Here is a 19,184-nt window from a genome sequence, read left to right as displayed (position 1 = left end):
TCTGCTCAAAATTCTTCCAGAGATTTCCACTGCCCTTTGAAAACAGTTGGACCTTCTGGCCATGGCTTTTAAGATGGTCTGTAATCGGGCCCCTGCCTGCCTCTCCAGCCCCATCTCCTGACAGCCAGGGCTTCAGCCACATGATCCATGTGTTCATCAGCTCGGGCTGCCGCACCAGAGTAATACAAACCTGACAATGAAAACAACTGAAACCTGTTTTCTCACAGTTCTGGAAGCTGGAAGTCTGAAATCAAGTCAATGTTGTGCTGGCAGATTGGTTCCTCCTGAAGGCCGTGAGGGAAGGTGTGTTCTAGGCCTCTCTCCTTGGCCTATGGATGGTCATGGTCTCCCTTGTTTTACACTGTCTTCCCTCTTCATATGTCTGTGTCTGAATTTCCTTTTAGAGATCATACTGAATTAGGCCATACCGATGACCTCATTTTAACTTAGTTACCCTCTGTGAAGACCCTGTCTCCCAGTTTCTAGGCCTCTCTCCTTGGCCTATGGATGGTCGTGATCTCCCTGGTTTTACACTGTCTTCCCTTTTCATATGTCTGTGTCTGAATTTCCTCTTAGAGATCATACTGAATTAGGCCATACAGATGACCTCATTTTAACTTAGTTATCTCTGTGAAGACCCTGTCTCCCAATACAGTCACATTCTAAGGTGCTGGTGGTTAGGACTTCACCATATAAATTTGGGGTGGGGACACACACAGTTCAGCCCATAACAGTCCACTTTTCTCTTTCTCAGATGCTACATGCTCTTTCCCAATTTAGGACTTTTCATAAGCTGTCCTATGATCGTCCACAATGGTATCCACAGGCACACTTATAATGGTTGTGGATTAACTACTCTCCCACAGCCTCACCATTAGGTGGTCACAAAAGCCAGTCTCAGACCAAAATCTGCCACAAATGAAGACTTGTTAAATGAGCATTCATTAACAGCCTCCACCCATGATCCAGGCCGAGCAGCTCAGTTGATTAGAACATCATTCCAAAACACCACGGTTGCGGGTTTGATCCCCAGTCAGGGCACATACAAGAATCAACCAATGAATGCATAAATAAGTGGAACAACAAAAATTGATGTCTGTCTGTCTCTTCCTCCCTCCCTTCTCTATCTGTAAAAAGAATCAACCATTAAATAAAAATCAACCATTAAAAATCAACCATAAAAATAAGCATTCATTGACAGGCAAGCACAAGACAGTCCATGCAGCCTGTTCTGGAAGCTGATAAAGTCCTAGCTCTCTGCCCATGTGGATACAATGGCTACTCCCTAAATGAAAGGTTCCCTGGAGAAAGGCAGGAGAACATTCTAGATCCTGCGTCTCAAACTTCACCAGGCATCAGGATCTCTGGGTGGGTTTGTTATTCTTTCTGAAATTGGCATCAGGCAGCCAGCAATTTGCTAACCAATGGCTTGACAAGGACATTTAGAGAATTAGTCTAGAACAGGGGTGGGCAAACTTTTTGACTCGAGGGCCACAATGGGTTCTTAAACTGGACCAGAGGGCCGGAACAAAAGCATGGATGGAGTGTGTGTGTGAATTAATATAAATTCAAAGTAAACATCATTACATAAAAGGGTACGGTCTTTTTTTTCAATAGTTTTATTCATTTCAAATGGGCCGGATCCGGCCCGCGGGCCGTAGTTTGCCCACGGCTGCTCTAGATTCTCGTACCTAACAGGCATAGGGGCAGAGAATGTCTCTAAAAGGTTTTAGAAAATACCATTCATGTCATCAATGAAAAGCCATTTCTCAAGGTCATTATGCTCATTAGTAAAGCCATGGCACTGCTCAAGCTCTGGGTAAGTGAAGCGCACAGGGATAGCTGAGTGTGGCCTCACCGATGCAATGATAGCTGACTACCCATCATGGGAATTCCTGGATAGGGCACACATGCCTGATATCACTGGTCCAAGCTGGACAGTTTAGAGCACGTTACTGGCAGCATTAATGGAAAGGAAAGTGAACTAACAAATCTGTGGGCATTTGTTTGATCCCACAGACTGAGCCTGAAATCATAGAGGAAACCAACATTGACAGAGTTAACGAGCCGCGGGGCTACACCAGGTCGCGGCAGGTGAAGGGCCACTCTGAGACGTCCACGCTGAGCTCCCAACCCTCCATCGACGAGGTCCGGCAGCAGATGCACATGCTGCTGGAGGAGGCCTTCAGCTTAGCATCCGCGGGCCACGCGGGCCAAAGCCGGCACCAGGAGGCCTACGGCTCAACACAGCACCTGCCCTACTCGGAGGTGGTGACCAGCGCCCCGGGGACCATGACGCGGCCCAGAGCTGGGGTGCAGTGGGTGCCGACCTACCGCCCAGAAATGTACCAGTACAGTCTGCCCCGGCCGGTAAGTCAGACATCCTGCCCACTGGCTATTATCAGGTCAGTCCTGCCCCGGGTGTTCCAACGGGGGTCTCCAACGGGGGGTGTCTAGTGATAAGTCACCTTGGATTTTGGAGATGGGACTTTGCTGGGCTTTCATCCTGTCCTCCACCCATGGTCCAGGCCTAAGCCTTTGAGTCCTCCGGACATACCCGCCCTTATATCCAACTGTAATACACTTCGGAAAGAACTTCCTTTGCTATTGTCCCACCTGTGAAGGGCTGACCTCATTCTTGTGCACTGATGGTTTCCTACATTTCCAAGCGTGAGGACCCATTTTCAATGTCAAACACATCGCAGAACTGCATGTTAGGGGTCCGTGTAACGTGGTGAGTCAGAGCAGACGCTCTGGAGGACCTCATTCTTGTGCACTGATGGTTTCCTACATTTTCAAGCGTGAGGACCCATTTTCAATGTCCAAACGCATCGCAGAGCTGCATATTAGGGGTCCGTGTAGACTGGTGAGTCAGAGCAGACGCTCTGGAGGCAGGGGGCTGGCCTCTGAATCCCAGCTCTACCACTCACTGGCTTTGTCACTTGGGGATGTCACTTAAGTTCTCTACAGATGAAATCAGCAAATGAAAATAACCTACTTCCTAGGGTTATTGTGAAGAGTAAACCAGTTGATATATACCAGATACTAGAAGAATGCAGGCATACAGAAAATGCTATAGAAGTGTCAGTCATATTTATTTCATTATTTGGTAACTGCACATCAGTAGCTGAGAAAGCACCCAATGACCAAAGCTTCCGTGAATAAACAACAATTTTAATTAGTGTGCATTGTGTTCATTATCATGGTATCTACACATATCTTAAACATGTCAGCATGTCATTCCTAGCATGTCATTCTCCAGCCTAACCTTCCCCTGTTGATTACTCATTAGCAGGAGAGACCAAAGTTTATTTGAAACTGAACCTCTGAGGCTATGCCTGGGTGAGGTCATCATCATGGCCGGTACAGAATTTCTGTTTTGTCCATTCGCTCCAGCGTGGTCAGATTCGGGGACTCTGACTCATGCTGATTAAGCTCAGAACAATTATTAATTCACAAACCTGCAAGGAGAAGCCGGATGGGCCAGAATACGTGTTTGCTGGTCCACAGGGTCTTTTCATTAGAAAAAGCCAAGTTGGGCAAAGTGAGACATTCTCAGAAGAACTGGTAGGTGTCAAAGTCATCCTTCTTAGTCTGCAATATGCAAATCCAGAGAGAACAGTCAATAAAGGAAACAGGGTGAACATGGGGCATCTTTTTTGCATCCCATTTTCTGAGAGAAGGGTGGAGTAATGCAAAATTTCTTATGTATTTTTTAAGCTAAAACAGGGCTTTAGGGCCATGTCCAGCTCTCAGGAATACGACTTCGTCTCTGCTGTCAGGGAACCTTGCTGGCTACGGTCAAGAAGCGCTGCCTTCCAGAAGGGCGACACAACTCTGGGGCCACCACTGGCCCAGCTCCCATCGTCTACAGTCCCAATCCTTTTTTCAGAAAATTTAAAAAATTACCACTCAACCTTACAAACCTATCACCTTGATATATTTTCCCATGGTAGTCATATTACAGTTTTCTACTAATTGAGCATTAAATTAGTACCCACTTTTATGGGGTAAGAACGAACCTCACTGAGATTTAGAAAACACTAATCTTATCACACACAGGGTGGGGGTGAGTAGGCTTAAGGTTGTGAGTACTCAAAACACTCAATTCTTGTGTTATTATTTATTCATGATAGTGTTACTTTTCATACAAACAACTATACACTTACTTTTGCCCCACCCTGTATATACTACCTCTTAAGTGTCTGTCCCCTGAGAAAAGTTACCTGTACCCATCCTATAGTGATTCACACTGACTTCGGTTTCATTGGTTCATCCCTCCTGAGCTCCCTGTCCCAGGATCTCCCCCCGCCCCCCCAGTCCGGAGTAGAATGGCACTCTCCAGGCGAATGACCTTAGCCAGTGACCACAACTCTGAGCCTCAGACTCCTCAGTCATGAAGTGGTGAGGACAAGAGGGCTGCAGGGAGGATGAAATCCAGGTACCGTGCTTAGCACACAGTCCCGGCACCTAGTCAGCATCCAGTAGTCGTTTGCCGATATTAATTAAAGTGCTTTACACGGTTCCTAGCACATTGAATTACTCGATAAATGCTAGTCATTAATATAAAAAATATCCTCTCCTTTGCAGCGGGTCCTACTAGTTATATATCCCTTTCCCCCGACAGTTCTGAGATGACGTCTTCTCCTCCTGTTCTGTGAAATTCCTTTCAGCGCGTGCTCTGGGTGCCCCAACTCAGAGCTCCAGAGAAGCTGCACTTATGTCTCAAAATGATTCTCAAGAACAGCGGGACCCCTTTGGCTGGAGGCCAGATTCTGGGAGTCCATGCAGAGATCTGGGTTTCAGAGAGAAAAGCTTAATCAACAGGATGAGCCTTAAAACAAATGGCGGCCAAGAAGGTGCCACAAACCACATCCGTCACGCTCGATTTAACAAAATCTTCTAAAAATTTCATGGTGGGACATATCTGAAGCCCAGCTCTACCACTCACTGGCTTTGTCACTTGGGGATGTCACTTAAGTTCTCTACAGATGAAATCAGCAAATGAAAATAACCTACTTCCTAGGGTTATTGTGAAGAGTAAACCAGTTGATATATACCAGATACTAGAAGAATGCAGGCATACAGAAAATGCTATAGAAGTGTCAGTCATATTTATTTCATTATTTGGTAACTGCACATCAGTAGCTGAGAAAGCACCCAATGACCAAAGCTTCCGTGAATAAACAACAATTTTAATTAGTGTGCATTGTGTTCATTATCATGGTATCTACACATATCTTTTTATTTTAAAAAAAAGACTTAGTTTTATAAGCCATACACCATAATAGACAATGCCTTGTACATGTATAGATTCCACCTTTGTAATATTTCATGGCCTATCCCCAAGGATTACTCATTAATAGAGTTTTATAAATCGTCATAGTGACATGTAATTACATAATAAAAGCTAACATTTGTTGTGTTTCACTGTTGCGAGGTCCTGATCTAGGTGTCATGTGTGTGTTAGCACATTTTTTTCGTTCTTACTACAAGCCTCTCACACAGGTACTAGTTTTATCCCTATTTCACAGATGAAGAAACTGAGATTACAGTTTGTTCAAGTCACACAGCCGGAAAGGGGCAGAGCCAGGGCCCAAGACCAGGCAGTATGGCGCCAGAGCCCATATTCTTCACCAGCGTGTTTTTCTGCCTCGTGCTGCGTTACATTGCCATTCATATCATTTCTCTCATTTTCTGTAGGCTGTGGGCTTGTAGAGCCTTGTGAAAACATCAAACATGTCAGCATGTCATTCCTAGCATGTCATTCTCCAGCCTAACCTTCCCCTGTTGATTACTCATTAGCAGGAGAGCCCAAAGTTTATTTGAAACTGAACCTCTGAGGCTATGCCTGGGTGAGGTCATCATCATGGCCGGTACAGAATTTCTGTTTTGTCCATTCGCTCCAGCGTGGTCAGATTCGGGGACTCTGACTCATGCTGATTAAGCTCAGAACAATTATTAATTCACAAACCTGCAAGGAGAAGCCAGATGGGCCAGAATACGTGTTTGCTGGTCTACAGGGCCTTTTCATTAGAAAAAGCCAAGTTGGGCAAAGTGAGACTTTATCAGAAGAACTGGTAGGTGTCAAAGTCATCCTTCTTAGTCCGCAATATGCAAATCCAGAGAGAACAGTCAATAAAGGAAACAGGGTGAACATGGGGCATCTTTTTTGCATCCCATTTTCTGAGAGAAGGGTGGAGTAATGCAAAATTTCTTATGTATTTTTTAAGCTAAAACAGGGCTTTAGGGCCATGTCCAGCTCTCAGGAATACGACTTCGTCTCTGCTGTCAGGGAACCTTGCTGGCTACGGTCAAGAAGCGCTGCCTTCCGGAAGGGCGACACAACTCTGGGGCCACCACTGGCCCAGCTCCCATCGTCTACAGTCCCAATCCTTTTTTCAGAAAATTTAAAAAATTACCACTCAACCTTACAAACCTATCACCTTGATATATTTTCCCATGGTAGTCATATTACAGTTTTCTACTAATTGAGCATTAAATTAGTACCCACTTTTAGGGTAAGAACGAATGAACCTCCTCACTGAGATTTAGAAAACACTAATCTTATCACACACGGGGTAGGGGTGAGTAGGCTTAAGGTTGTAAGTACTCAAAACACTCAATTCTTGTGTTATTATTTATTCATGATAGTGTTACTTTTCATACAAACACATATACACTTACTTTTCTTTTGCCCCACCCTGTATATACTACCTCTTAAGTGTCTGTCCCCTGAGAAAAGTTACCTGTACCCATCCTATAGTGATTCACACTGACTTCGGTTTCATTGGTTCATCCCTCCTGAGCTCCCTGTCCCAGGATCTCCCCCCGCCCCCCCAGTCCGGAGTAGAATGGCACTCTCCAGGCGAATGACCTTAGCCAGTGACCACAACTCTGAGCCTCAGACTCCTCAGTCATGAAGTGGTGAGGACAAGAGGGCTGCAGGGAGGATGAAATCCAGGTACCGTGCTTAGCACACAGTCCCGGCACCTAGTCAGCATCCAGTAGTCGTTTGCCGATATTAATTAAAGTGCTTTACACGGTTCCTAGCACATTGAATTACTCGATAAATGCTAGTCATTAATATAAAAAATATCCTCTCCTTTGCAGCGGGTCCTACTAGTTATATATCCCTTTCCCCCGACAGTTCTGAGATGACGTCTTCTCCTCCTGTTCTGTGAAATTCCTTTCAGCGCGTGCTCTGGGTGCCCCAACTCAGAGCTCCAGAGAAGCTGCACTTATGTCTCAAAATGATTCTCAAGAACAGCGGGACCCCTTTGGCTGGAGGCCAGATTCTGGGAGTCCATGCAGAGATCTGGGTTTCAGAGAGAAAAGCTTAATCAACAGGATGAGCCTTAAAACAAATGGCGGCCAAGAAGGTGCCACAAACCACATCCGTCACGCTCGATTTAACAAAATCTTCTAAAAATTTCATGGTGGGACATATAAACACTTAGATGGTTCCCTTTGTCATAGTATGGGGTTGGCAGTTGGCAAAAACATCAGCATGATATACTTTAAAAATGACAACACTAAAAAAAAAAAAAAAAATGGAAAAGCCTTGAGAAATAACACAACAGAGAGGGAGGCCATCCAACCCATAGGATATCAAAGGCAGTTCTTTTGTTATTAAGGTTTTCTTTTTTTTTTTTGCTAACAGCACATGTGGCCCCTATTTTCATGAAAGGAGAAAATAGCCTACGATGCACAATAGCCGACAAGTCAAAATGATGGTTCTTAACCCAAGTTCTGTGGAGCCCCCTTGCGCTATGATAATGAGGAAATCAATAGGAAAGATGGCAATTTAGAAGGATAACGGTGATTACTTTTCAGCTTCCCCAAAGCAAGGGCTCTGTGCTCTGCCGGAGGGTAATTGGAGGCTGGTGGTTTTAAATGCACAGGGCCACGCTGATGGCATTTATATCGTGGGAAAGGTGACTGCTGGCTGCGAGGGATTTCTTTCTGCCCTGCGTTCTAGGAGACTCTTGACCATATTTTACCCCTTAAGTCTCTGAAGAAATTGGATTTGACACCTAATGACCAATCGAATTTGGCTACCAGCTGTAATGGGTCTGTGCCCAAGGGAGTAAGAGCATCCCTCAGCCTTCCTTGGGGGTCTGAGAAGGGGTTTCCATGAAAGGTAGCAGGTGAAGGCATCTCCCTCTACAATTACTAGAGGCTTTACAGATAGAACTGACGATAATAATAATGATTAATAATAATGATAATAATAATAATAGCAGTTGCCATCTATTGAGCTCCCTGTGTACCTGACACTGAGCTAAATGCTGTGTCGACATTATTATCATCGAACAACCACCCTATGAGGTCAGCAGTATTACTCAATGAAGAAACTTAGGCTTGGAGAAGTAAAGAAACTGGTCAAGGTTACACAGCTATAAAGGGAAGAACTGGGGTTAGGACCTCGAGCTGGCTAACTTCAAGGCCCACTCTCTTTCCACCCTGTGGCCAGGCCAGTCATAGGGCAGACTTGGAGGAGACTGTGCCCCTTCTTTCCCTCTACTTTACAACCAAGCTTCCGGTCCCAGGGTGTCTGACTCTAGTCATACCCTTTGTAAATAGGTCTTTAAGACCTATTTACAAAGGCTGCCTTGAGTCCTGGATCTCTGAGCTCCTTCCTAGGAGAGGGCAGAGATTCCAAGAAACGGTGTCCTTGGTCACCAAGCTGGGCAACCTGTGTCAACATCATGAAACTGGGAACCAGGCAACAGTTTTGAGCAGTAGCTTCCAATGGGATCCAGTCACGAAGCAGCCAGCAGGGAGCCAGGTTCCAAATACATGAGACGGGAAGCCAGTATGAGAGCCTGGAGAACTTTGAACCACGGAGGACTTGCACAGAGGGGATGTAGGAAGACGCTATGTGGGACTCAGGACCCAGGACCCAGGGTGCCTGTTTGAGGCCCTGAGGATACAGCCCAAAGGGGGCTCTGATCTCTTCTACGGTCTTGCTGTGTACCTGGGTACTTTTTTCCAAAGCAGGGAATTCCCTTAGTACTTGTCCAAAGTTCAGAACTTTTCATCAATTCTCCTGGTGAACTGGTACAGGACAGCCATGGACATAGAAGGCTTTTTCCTGGCTGGAAACTGTATTGACTAGAGAACAAGCCTTCCAAGAACCAGGGACAAAAATAGGTTGCCTGTCTCCTCTGCTGGCTGTGAAAGGCCAGAAAAGAGAAGAGGCACTTATCAACCCCTTTCGCTCTTTTGGGAAAGGTATGTCCTTACTTGCTGGTTTATTGATAATAATGGATTGCGAAGAGGGAAGGACATCCAGGACAATGATTTTCAAATTCTCAGCAAAACTTAAGGGTTCAGGGAAGTCCCCACGCTGTCTATCTTGCAGGTAAGCGAAGAGCCAAATTCACCAGGGTACCCCCCCTCCCCCGCCCGCCCCGACACACACACACACACACCTCAGCAAACTAAAATAGAACTATGGGCTGAAACCAGAGCTGGAAATAGTGAGGAGTAAGCAAAAACGAAAGGTGGAGTGGAGTCCTTGAGATTCCTCTTACATCTTGCAATTGCCGCTGTGCTTAAAAGGTATGTTTTATCCAGGATCAGGTTGTTGTTTAGTGGGTTGGCCCTAATGAGTATGCAATCTGCCATAATGCTGAAGGGAGGAGACTCATTCAGTTTAAAGATTCCCTCTACTGCTGCCTTTGGTCCTGATGCCTTCAATTTAACCTTGTCATCTGGTCATCGAGAGATCTGGCAGGCCATGGTACCTAAGGAAAAAGATGAATGAGAAGCACAAGTTAAGCTCTGTCTCCCCAGAGAGCATTTCTAGATTTGCTCTTGCTAAGAAGGCTGTGGCCTGGCTCTCTGATCCTGTCACAGACGTTGTCCTCTTATTCCCTCAAGTGTTGATTAAAGTCTTCACTTTGGTGACAGTTCCAGTCATTGATCTTTGAATAGTGCTTTATAGACTGCAAAATACTTCACACATACACTCAGTTGCCTGTTTTTTGCAGTACCCCTCTGAGCAAGGCGTCTTTTCTCCATTCCAAAAGAGGACACTGAGGCCCAGAGAGACCACCTGTCTTGCATAGGGACATAAAGTCTATTCATCGGCAAACTAGGTCCTCCACCCATACCTCCTGATGCCAAGCCCATTGCTTTCCCCCATTAAACCTCATTTCCATGAGTGAGAAAGTAAAATGCAGTCACTGGCTCGTTCATCTAATATTTATGGATTGTCTTTGATATACCAGGCATTGTTCCAGGCTCAAGGAGCTAGCTGGCAACGAAGTCCCTGCCCTCATTACACTCTAGGTTGGTGGCAGATAATAAATCAACAGGCAACATTAAAAGCACTCCAGGGAGAAGGAGCAACATGTACAAAAGCCCAGGCGGGAAAGAACTGGGAGTATTCAATTGCCAAGAGCACCTTTGCAAAGAACTTTGAAGGACTCTGTGACCACAGTGGCCTAAGAAAAGGGGACAGTGATAGGAGATGAGATAGAAGAGAGGGCTAGGGAACATCGTAAGGAATATCTTAAGGGGGGAGTTTGAGGAAGGAAGAAAAGCCTGCCCCTCTGAAATTTGCTTCCATTTTAAAAAGAATCTGTGTGTTGGTTGGCCCTGGGTTTTAACAGATCTCCCTCTTTTGCTTGTTTCTTTCACAGGCCTACAGGTTCTCCCAGCTTCCTGAAATGGTCATGGGCTCTCCCCCTCCGCCTGTACCTCCAAGGACTGGCCCCGTGGCGGTCGCTTCTCTCAGGCGGTAATGCTTTCCTGTGTTTGCTTTGTTTAGAATATTTGAGAAGGAGTTATACCTGTGTACCCTGACCTGACAGATTTCCTTCATGCCGTGCCCCATTCTGGTGCATCACCCATACAGACAGCCATGTGCCTAGGGCACCTGAGTACCATGAAGGATGTGGGGGGCCATAAAGGGCTAACCGACTTTCCTGTCATTGTAAATAGAAAGTCCTGCAGAACCCACAATTGAAGAAACCCAGTGTCATTGCCCCATGCCCCGAAAGCTCCGTCTCTGATCTCGAACATGTAAAAATTACCCCAGCTGGGGCCACCACAGCAGCTGTCTCATGTCTGGTTGCCTCCTGCTATGTGTGCACAACCAAAAGCCCCTTTGTTATTAGGGGTGGTGTCCCAGAGGCCAGGGAGCAGCGTGTCTAAGTGCTCACCCCAACTTGTGACTTCCAAGAGGGAGAGGCTGAAAGCACATGAACTCAGATATGTCCACTGCAAAGCATATTCGCTTTGCTCTGTGATATAAAAAGCACATGTTTTTGTTGTTGTTGTTGTTTCTCTATCCTTCCTCGAGGATATTTTTTCCATTGATTTTTAGAGAGAGTGGAAGGGAGGGGGAGAGAGAAAGAGAGAGAAACATTGATGAGAGCGAGACACATCAATTGGTTGCCTCCTGCACACCCTGACCAGAGCCGGGAATTGAACTTGCAACTCACGTACATGTCCCTGATTGGGAATCAAACCCCCCTTCAGTCTGTGGATTGACACTCCAACCACTAATCCAAACCAGCCAGGGCAGCACCCGTTTTTAATAAAGACAGACAAGAAACACAAAGGCCGTGAGCACCGGGAGAGGTAGAAATACTCACCATGTCCAGGGCTGTGAGGAACAGCTGGTCCCAGGAGTATGTACGGGCCACTGCCCTGGCCTTCTGACCCTAGCCTCTCCCAGCACACCAGTCACACCCTATCTGTGGACCACAGGTTTGAATTTTGTGAAAACGGTAAAGAAAAATGGCTTTCCCTCAGAAGCAACCCTGCCCTCAATTCCAGAGTTTAAGAATCTCCACTGTGTGTAGACCCCACCACTCCTTGGCCCCAGCCGAGCTCAGGGTCGAGCTCAGGGTCGGGTAAGAAGCAGCAGACCAGGGTTCCATCTGACTTGCCAGTAACCTGCTGTGTAACTCCAGGCAAACTGCTTCACCCCTCTGGTCCCTGGTTCCTTACCTGTAAAATGCGAGCAATACCCTAACTGTTCTCAGAGGCTCTGGGATTCCTCAAAGGGGACCAAGTGTATGGTGCAGGCACTCTCCTGGGAAGGGTTTTCTGAAGGAGTCTCAGATGCTGGGAACAGTATGAGGGAAGCCAGGGCTGGGGAGTGAACAGGCCAGAGAAGGAGGGAGGGATTGAGAAAGAAAGGAAGACCCACTTCACACTGCTGAGCCTCCAGCAGCCACCCTCCCTCAGTTACTCCCCAGGGTTCTGGCTGGGCGGAGCGGCACATCCACCCTTTGTGGTACCTTTGCCAAAGTCCAGCATCTATTTCATCTCTTCTGTCAACCAGCAGTCTCCTCCTATGTCCTTCCGAACTGTCTGCCATCCTTGCCAAACAGGAGGTCACGCCCACTCTACAAGCCCAAAGGTTTTGATCTCTGCTTAGAGGGTGGCCTGAGGGCTGGTGGCCTGAGGGCTGGCGGCCTGCCACCTGCTGTGGCTGCCTTTGCCTGCCTGCCATGTTAATTGTAGGGCAGCCTGGCATCTCTATGGCTAACGCACCCTATAACAATGGGAGAGGCTAACCCTTATAACAATGGGAGAGGCCACGGAGCCCAGGCTGCCCTCTCGGCTTTCTGAGCACTTGGTGGAAATATGATGTGTGAAATGGGCCAGATTCTCTGCCTGCCTGGCACAGAAAAAAATGTGTTCCTATTCATAATGCCCAGGAAGTGCCCGAGTGCTCGGCTCCTGTGCCTGGGGCCTCCCAGAGCCTTGGGCATCTTGTTCCTGCCAGTTACTAGTCCTCAGGGCCTCTGAATCACCCATCCTGGTGTCAGGAGGGGGGAGCACCCTCGCACTTCAGATGGAGCCTTCTCATTGGCTGTCGATGATGTCATCACCTCCCAGGTTGACCATCCCCAGCTAATACTCAGCGCTAATTGCTTGGCTTAATTTTATATAGAAATTAAGCACTGAACTCCCCAGAGACACAAGTGCCACCCTCAAGGGGGTAATGACCTTGAATATCTAATAATGTCTCCAGTGCCTGGCCAGCATGGCTCAGTGGTTGAGCCTTCGACCTAGGAACCAGGTGGTCATGGTTTGATTTCCAGTCGGGGCACATGCTTAAGTTGTGGGCTCAATCCCCAGTGTCAGGTATGCAGGAGGCAGTGGATCAATGATTCTCTCTCATCATTGATGTTTCTTTCTCTCCCTCTCCCTTCTACTCTGAAATCAATAAAAATATATTTAAAGTAAAAATAAAAATGTCTCCAGGTTGGGCCACCACGATGACTGTTACCGGTCTGGGCGTGTTGGCTCCCTTTGTTATTTGGGGTTCCCCAAGGTGACTGCCCAGCCAGCCATGGTCCAGAAGTGGCTCACGTAGCCCCTCTGCCCACCCAGGTCCACCTCCGACGTTGGCAGCAAGACCAGGATGGCCGAGTCCACTGGGCCCGAGCCGGCCCATCTGCACGACAGCGCCTCCTTTACGCAGGTGTCCAGAGGCCCCGTGTCCATGGCGCAGTTGGATCAGTCAGCTTTAAATTACTCAGGTGGGCAAGAGAAGAAAAGCCTGCATCGGACCCTGGTCCCAGCCTCACCCCCCTCCACCCCGACATCCACACTCCACCTTCTACCTGCTGCCCTCAGGAATCCAAGAGCCACTCCTTTTATTTTTCAAAAACATCTGAAACCTGACAAAATATTAAGATATGCTTCGGTCAGGGTATATGTTAACATTTTGCCAGATTTCAGGTTTTTAAAAATGATTTATTTTTAAAAGCATTACAGATACAACGATCCATCTCCATCTAAATTCCCTTCTCCACAGAGGTAATCATAGTCTTAAATCCTGGGTATTAACCTTTTGCTACATATGTATGTATATAACAGTATAGATCAGCAGTTTTTTTTTTCATCTCATGGCGCACATAAACTAATGACTAAAATTTTGCAGCACACCAAAAAAACGTATTTTTGCTGATTTTGATTCATTAGCACCGGACAGCTATTTTTGTGTTGGCTGTCGTCATTTCTTAATTTGACCATCTAAGGGAAAAGAGGTCAGTGCTCCTGACTAAATAGTCAGGTATTGCATGTTTTAAGCATTCTTATAGCACACCCGTGTGTTGCAACACACCGGTTGAAAAATGGCTGGCATATATGAACGCTTTATCTATTTTACATCTACACCAGCGCCATCAAGCTATACATTTCCTTTTGCACTTTGTTCACTTGGTTCAGCATAGTGTGTAAGACTTCTCCGGGTTGCTGGAGACACATAGATCTAGTTCATTCCTTTAAACTGCCATGTGATCTGCTCTTATAGGATCTACCACAGTTGATCCTTTCCCCTAGTGAGGGACATATTGGTTGTGTCCAGTTTTTTACTATTACCAACAACGTTGAAATGAACGTGGCGGTCTATACATGCCCTGATTGGTGTTTTGTTTATTCAAACCTTACCTTTTAGGCTAAACCTGCAAGCACCCAGTCATCAACGCTTATTAAAGCATTCACTGTGCCCAGACATGTCACCGGTGGAATCCATGGCTTTTGGTTTCTTTTCTTGGCTCTTTAAAACTACCCTTCCTCCTGGGAGGGTGACACCTGGACACTGAGGTGCCCTTTCCTTTGTCAGCAGGCTGAGGTGTTGGGCTGGGGGTGGGGGAGCTGGTGAGGGCTCAGCCAGGGGAGTTGAGTGATCGTTTCTCTAGAAAGACAGGCTGAGTCGGCAGATCAGGCCTTTCACACTGACTGGGCAGTGAACCAGGCTGAGGCTACAGGTGGAGGTCTGCTGCTCCCCGATTACCAACTCCCCCAATACCAGACCTGTCTTCCTCCCGCTCCCCCTCACCCCCGCCCCGTTTCCCAGCTTCCTCAGCTTGTGCAAATGTCAGCTGAGTGGGTGGGGTGCTGGCCTAATCTCTCCCATCCATCTCCTCCATGCCAGGCAATACGGTGCCCGCAGTGTTCGCCATCCCAGCTGCCAACAGACCGGGCTTCACCGGCTACTTCATCCCGACGCCCCCCTCGTCCTACAGGAGCCAGGCCTGGATGTCCTATGCAGGAGAGAACGAGCTCCCGAGCCAGTGGGCCGATTCGGTGAGACCCTTGCTGATTCCCCACAATGTTACCTGCTTGACACACTTCAGGGAGAAAAGGGGTGACAGGTTGAGACGAGTGTGTTGTTATCTCACTCCTCCTCCCACCAGCCAGATGGCTAAAGTCAGCCGTTTAAAGGAGACGTGGGAAGATGGCTTGTCCTTTGACAGAGGAACTTGAGACCTGCCAGGTTCTACATCTTCCTGAATCAAAGAAATGTGTATAATGGCTGCCATTTGGGAGATATTTCCCATGTGCTAGATACCATAGGAGATATTTTATTTATATGATCTTATTTAATCTTCATAGCCATCCTATCCGGCTGAGGTTATTAGTCCTATGATGCGTCCCATTTTGCGGATGAGGAAAACTGAGGCCTAATCTAAAGCTATACAACTTTTGTAAGGTGCTGAGGCCAGGATTCAAACCTGCTTCTGTCTGGCTCAAAAGTGTTTTTAAAGATGTTCCTTTTAGCTTTAAAATTCTGTGAAAATTTTTACATGAAATACCAGAAAATGAAGTAGTAGGAACTCAAGACTGAATTACTTTGCATGTACCTCCTCGAGCTTCCTGCGTGACTTTCAGCCAAGGACCGTCTTGTCATCCTCCACTGGTTTCTCCCATCGTTACAACTAGGAGTTTATGGCACAGATCTTCACACCCAAACCTGCCTCTGAGCCACCTGTCAAGGGCTGCTAAGTGGAAAACACAAAAAAACCCAAGGGGGGAAAAAACCCACACATGGATGGCCCTTAGAGTGGGGAGCCCCCTTTGTGTGAGTCCATCCAACATGGATAAGAAAGATTGTCTCAATTTAAATTAAAAAGAAAGAAAGAAAGACTGGCTCTCTGGGCTGGCCCTGAGGGCACCCAGTTCTGTATGCCACGTTAGGGTTTGGTCTCAGCATTCTAGAGTTAGGAGACATGTTGACACCCAAGGCCTGGGTCACTCCTGGGTCCATACTTGCCACCCCTACAGGTTCAACTCAACCTCAGAGTTAGTGTCTGTTCTTATTGTAGCGACGTCTCATCTAAGGGACATCATCAGGGGTGAAGTCATTCTGCATATATTAATTTTCCTGGTGATCAGAGCTTACCCCTTGAATTTCTAAAATGTTTTAAAATATATGCCATCTTGTACTTTTAAAATTCTGGAATGAATTTTATCCTTCCGCCTTCTTCTTTAAAAGAGGAGCATGATTGAATTTGTCTTTAGCCAATGATTCAGCATCATTATTATGCCTCACTATCCTAAAATGACCTCTGTAAGATGGTCCCTGGTGGCTTGTAGGGTTATTTCCCCCATCAAATACCTCCAAAATACTGTAAATTTTGGATTATAACATTTCTGTTTGCTGGATTCTGCTTATATTAAAAAGGTAGCCATGTAGATTCGTATGAAGACACAGGTATGTTCCCACCAGCGTATCCAGTGAGAATATTCAAATGACCTACTTTCTAACCAGTCTGATCCAGGTTTTGTATCTGTACAGTGGTATGTGGCCTCCGTTTTCTTCCGAATCTCTTCCCTTGCCCTCAGTCCCCTCCTGCCTCTAGTGTCAGGTGCATGCTCTGACTTGAGCCCCTTCCTAATCCCAGGCCCCTCCCCTGTCTCCCAACATCCTCTGCAGGTCCCTCTCCCAGGGTACATCGAGGCTTACCCCCGGTCCCGTTACCAGCAGAACTCCCCCTCCAGGCTCCCTCGGCAGTACAGCCAGCCAGCCGGCATGCACCCCAGCTTGGAGCAGGGCCCTGTGCCCTCCACGGCGGCCTCCCAGCAGAGCCTTGCGGAGAACGACCCTCCCGACACTCCCCTGACCAACATCTCCACGGCGGCCCTGGTGAAAGCCATCCGGGAAGAGGTGGCCAAGCTGGCCAAGAAGCAGACGGACATGTTCGAGTTCCAGGTCTAAGGCCTTAGCCCCGGGGGCTTCCAGACTCTGAGGAAACAGTCTTCGGGCTCCTCAAGCCTAATGCGTTGGGACTTGAGGCATAGACAGTGGGTGAGTCTTCCTCAGCCTTCGTTTCTGAAAAGGTGAACCATGGGGCTTCTGGGAAACAGAGGACACTCTTGAACGCCTGGATTCTCGGCCTATTCAACTGATTGTATGTCAAGAAGTCCCTGCTTGGGACCGTGTGCTTGCTGTTCTGTTGTATTTAAACTGCCGGTGTATTTTCCTACGGAGCCTTAGTCGGGAGAGACACTAACTAATCCGCAGATTCCTGTCCAATGCCACACTTCAACAAGTCGCCAGAAGGTGGAGGACACAGCTCTATCTTTGGTGACTCCTGCATGTTAACTGTTTCTGTGTTAAAGGCAATGCAGGCGTGTGATTGCGCACCAGGCCGTACTCTCTCTCATTCAGCCATGACTGTACTCGTTAAGATCACCTCCAGTCTGGAAGGGAGGCACTGACTCCAGGCAAGAAACCTGAGTCCTTTTCTTTCGGAGATTCCTATTCAAGGTCAGGTGCATCGGATGAAAACCAGTGCTGTCAATGACGGTACCGCTCCCCCACCCCCCATTAAGCAGAAGCCAAGAAAGAGAGAAGATGAGAGGGAATGGTTGGTGTGTGTTGACAGATTTTTGAAAAGGTGTTGTTTTCTTGGAACCGGAGCACCCTGTGAGCTGGGACCCGGCTGAAAGACCAGCAGTGCTAAGAGCTTTGAGGGTCCTACAAAAGAAAAGCAGTTACTGGTGGAGCTTTTTCTTTGCCCTGCGATGAAGGTGGCCTGAGAATGAAGCTTCTCTCTCTATTGGGATAAGAGGTACATCATTGATTTTATGAGAAACATCTCTGTCTTTTCAACAGTGACATCCAGCCTGGGCTGCCGAGTGACACAAAAGGAGCTAGTAATTGATGCCTGCTAGAAGCAGGAAGCGTGGGTCCAGTCTCCCCAGCCTGCAGCCCCTGTTTATCGAAGCTTCTGAATGTAGAAAATCGGTTGATTTACGTTTAAATGTAAATAACATTTTAAAAAGTGTTTAGAGGTAGCCAGTCCCCTCCTTCCCCCACCCCCTGTGGTTAATGGACACCGGAGGACATTCGCTGAAATGGCCAGGCTGCTGACCTTGTGAGGGTGATGTTGTGAATCACCTGCCCTGCCAGGGCGAGTCGGCCTCCAGAGCTCTGGGTGGGCAGCGCCTCCCAGCCCCGAGTCACCTGCTGCACAGTCAGCGCGAAGCCGAACAGCTGCTGACCTCACTCAGGTGGCCTCGGGGAGAAAACGCAGGTCCCCTCACCACACTGAGGGCCCACTTGGTGTCTCTTGGAGAACGAGGGCCTGTCCTACCTTCACCCAACACCCATCTCGCTTCAGCTGTCTCCATTCCCTGAGCCCGTCTTTCCATTCTCCTCACGAGTTTCTTTGGTCTTTACTGAGAGAAGGTGGAAATTTCAAAGTGAGAGAAGAGTAGGAGTGGAACTGATTAGAATGAGAGATTCGACTGTCAAAGCACAGACTTTTCACAGAAGCGGTTTTTATTTCCCAATGGCCAGTTGCTCTTTCTGGGATGTTCCGGAGAGGACTTGTCATGGAATTCCCAAACAAGCCTCTTGTTCGGATGATGTTAGGTAGAGTCTTTTGGTATGCTGGTTGATCTTTCATAGTGTTAGCTTTTTGTTACTTAAAAAAAAAATCAGCTATAAATAAAATGTATTTTTGTAATTTCCATGTGTATATATATGGTATATTTCTACCAATGGCTAGTTGTTGTAATCCAAAACCTAAATCAGCTTGGAAAACCCTATGGACAGTATAAGATTTTATCTACAGATGAACACAATGCCTAAGTCTATCTAAATTGGTATTCAATGCACTTGAATGAACAAAGAGCCAAAGAAACTCAGCCTTTTCATGCAAATGGTATGAGTCTGACAGAGTCAGCTACATTGTCCCGCCTTATCAATAATATTAATATTTTCATCAGTGCAATGACATCAGCCCAGTACTTTGTCTGCTTGGTAAATGCCTGGAAATGTTATATGTGGAAATGAAGTTTTAAGACCTTAGTGTAATTAAAATATATGCACATGCTTCAGAGACAGTGTCTGAGCTGTAGATGTGCCAGTAACTTACAGAGAATGAGCCTGCGGCCCCAGCGTGGTGAGAGGCTGAGAA

The 19,184-nt window shown here is 47.1% G+C and overlaps 1 protein-coding gene across 1 annotated transcript in view; it reads left to right on the top strand.

Annotated features, from left to right (window-relative positions):
- KIAA1549L (KIAA1549-like ortholog) overlaps positions 1-18,901 on the top strand; it is a 98,445-nt gene extending 79,544 nt beyond the window's left edge. The window contains exons 17-21 of the mRNA XM_015568939.1: positions 2,020-2,370; positions 10,653-10,750; positions 13,363-13,511; positions 14,912-15,063; positions 16,694-18,901. Of these exons, the coding sequence (XP_015424425.1) occupies positions 2,020-2,370; positions 10,653-10,750; positions 13,363-13,511; positions 14,912-15,063; positions 16,694-16,975 (1,032 nt within the window). The 3' untranslated portion in view covers positions 16,976-18,901. The remainder of the gene's footprint in view (positions 1-2,019; positions 2,371-10,652; positions 10,751-13,362; positions 13,512-14,911; positions 15,064-16,693) is intronic.
- The last annotated feature ends 283 nt before the right edge of the window (positions 18,902-19,184 follow it).

Source organism: Myotis davidii, unplaced genomic scaffold (genome assembly GCF_000327345.1).
Source record: "Myotis davidii unplaced genomic scaffold, ASM32734v1 scaffold425, whole genome shotgun sequence".
In the NCBI taxonomy this organism is placed as follows: domain Eukaryota; kingdom Metazoa; phylum Chordata; class Mammalia; order Chiroptera; family Vespertilionidae; genus Myotis; species Myotis davidii.
Note: the sequence above shows the minus strand (reverse complement) of the source record. Positions and strands in the feature narration are given on the sequence as shown.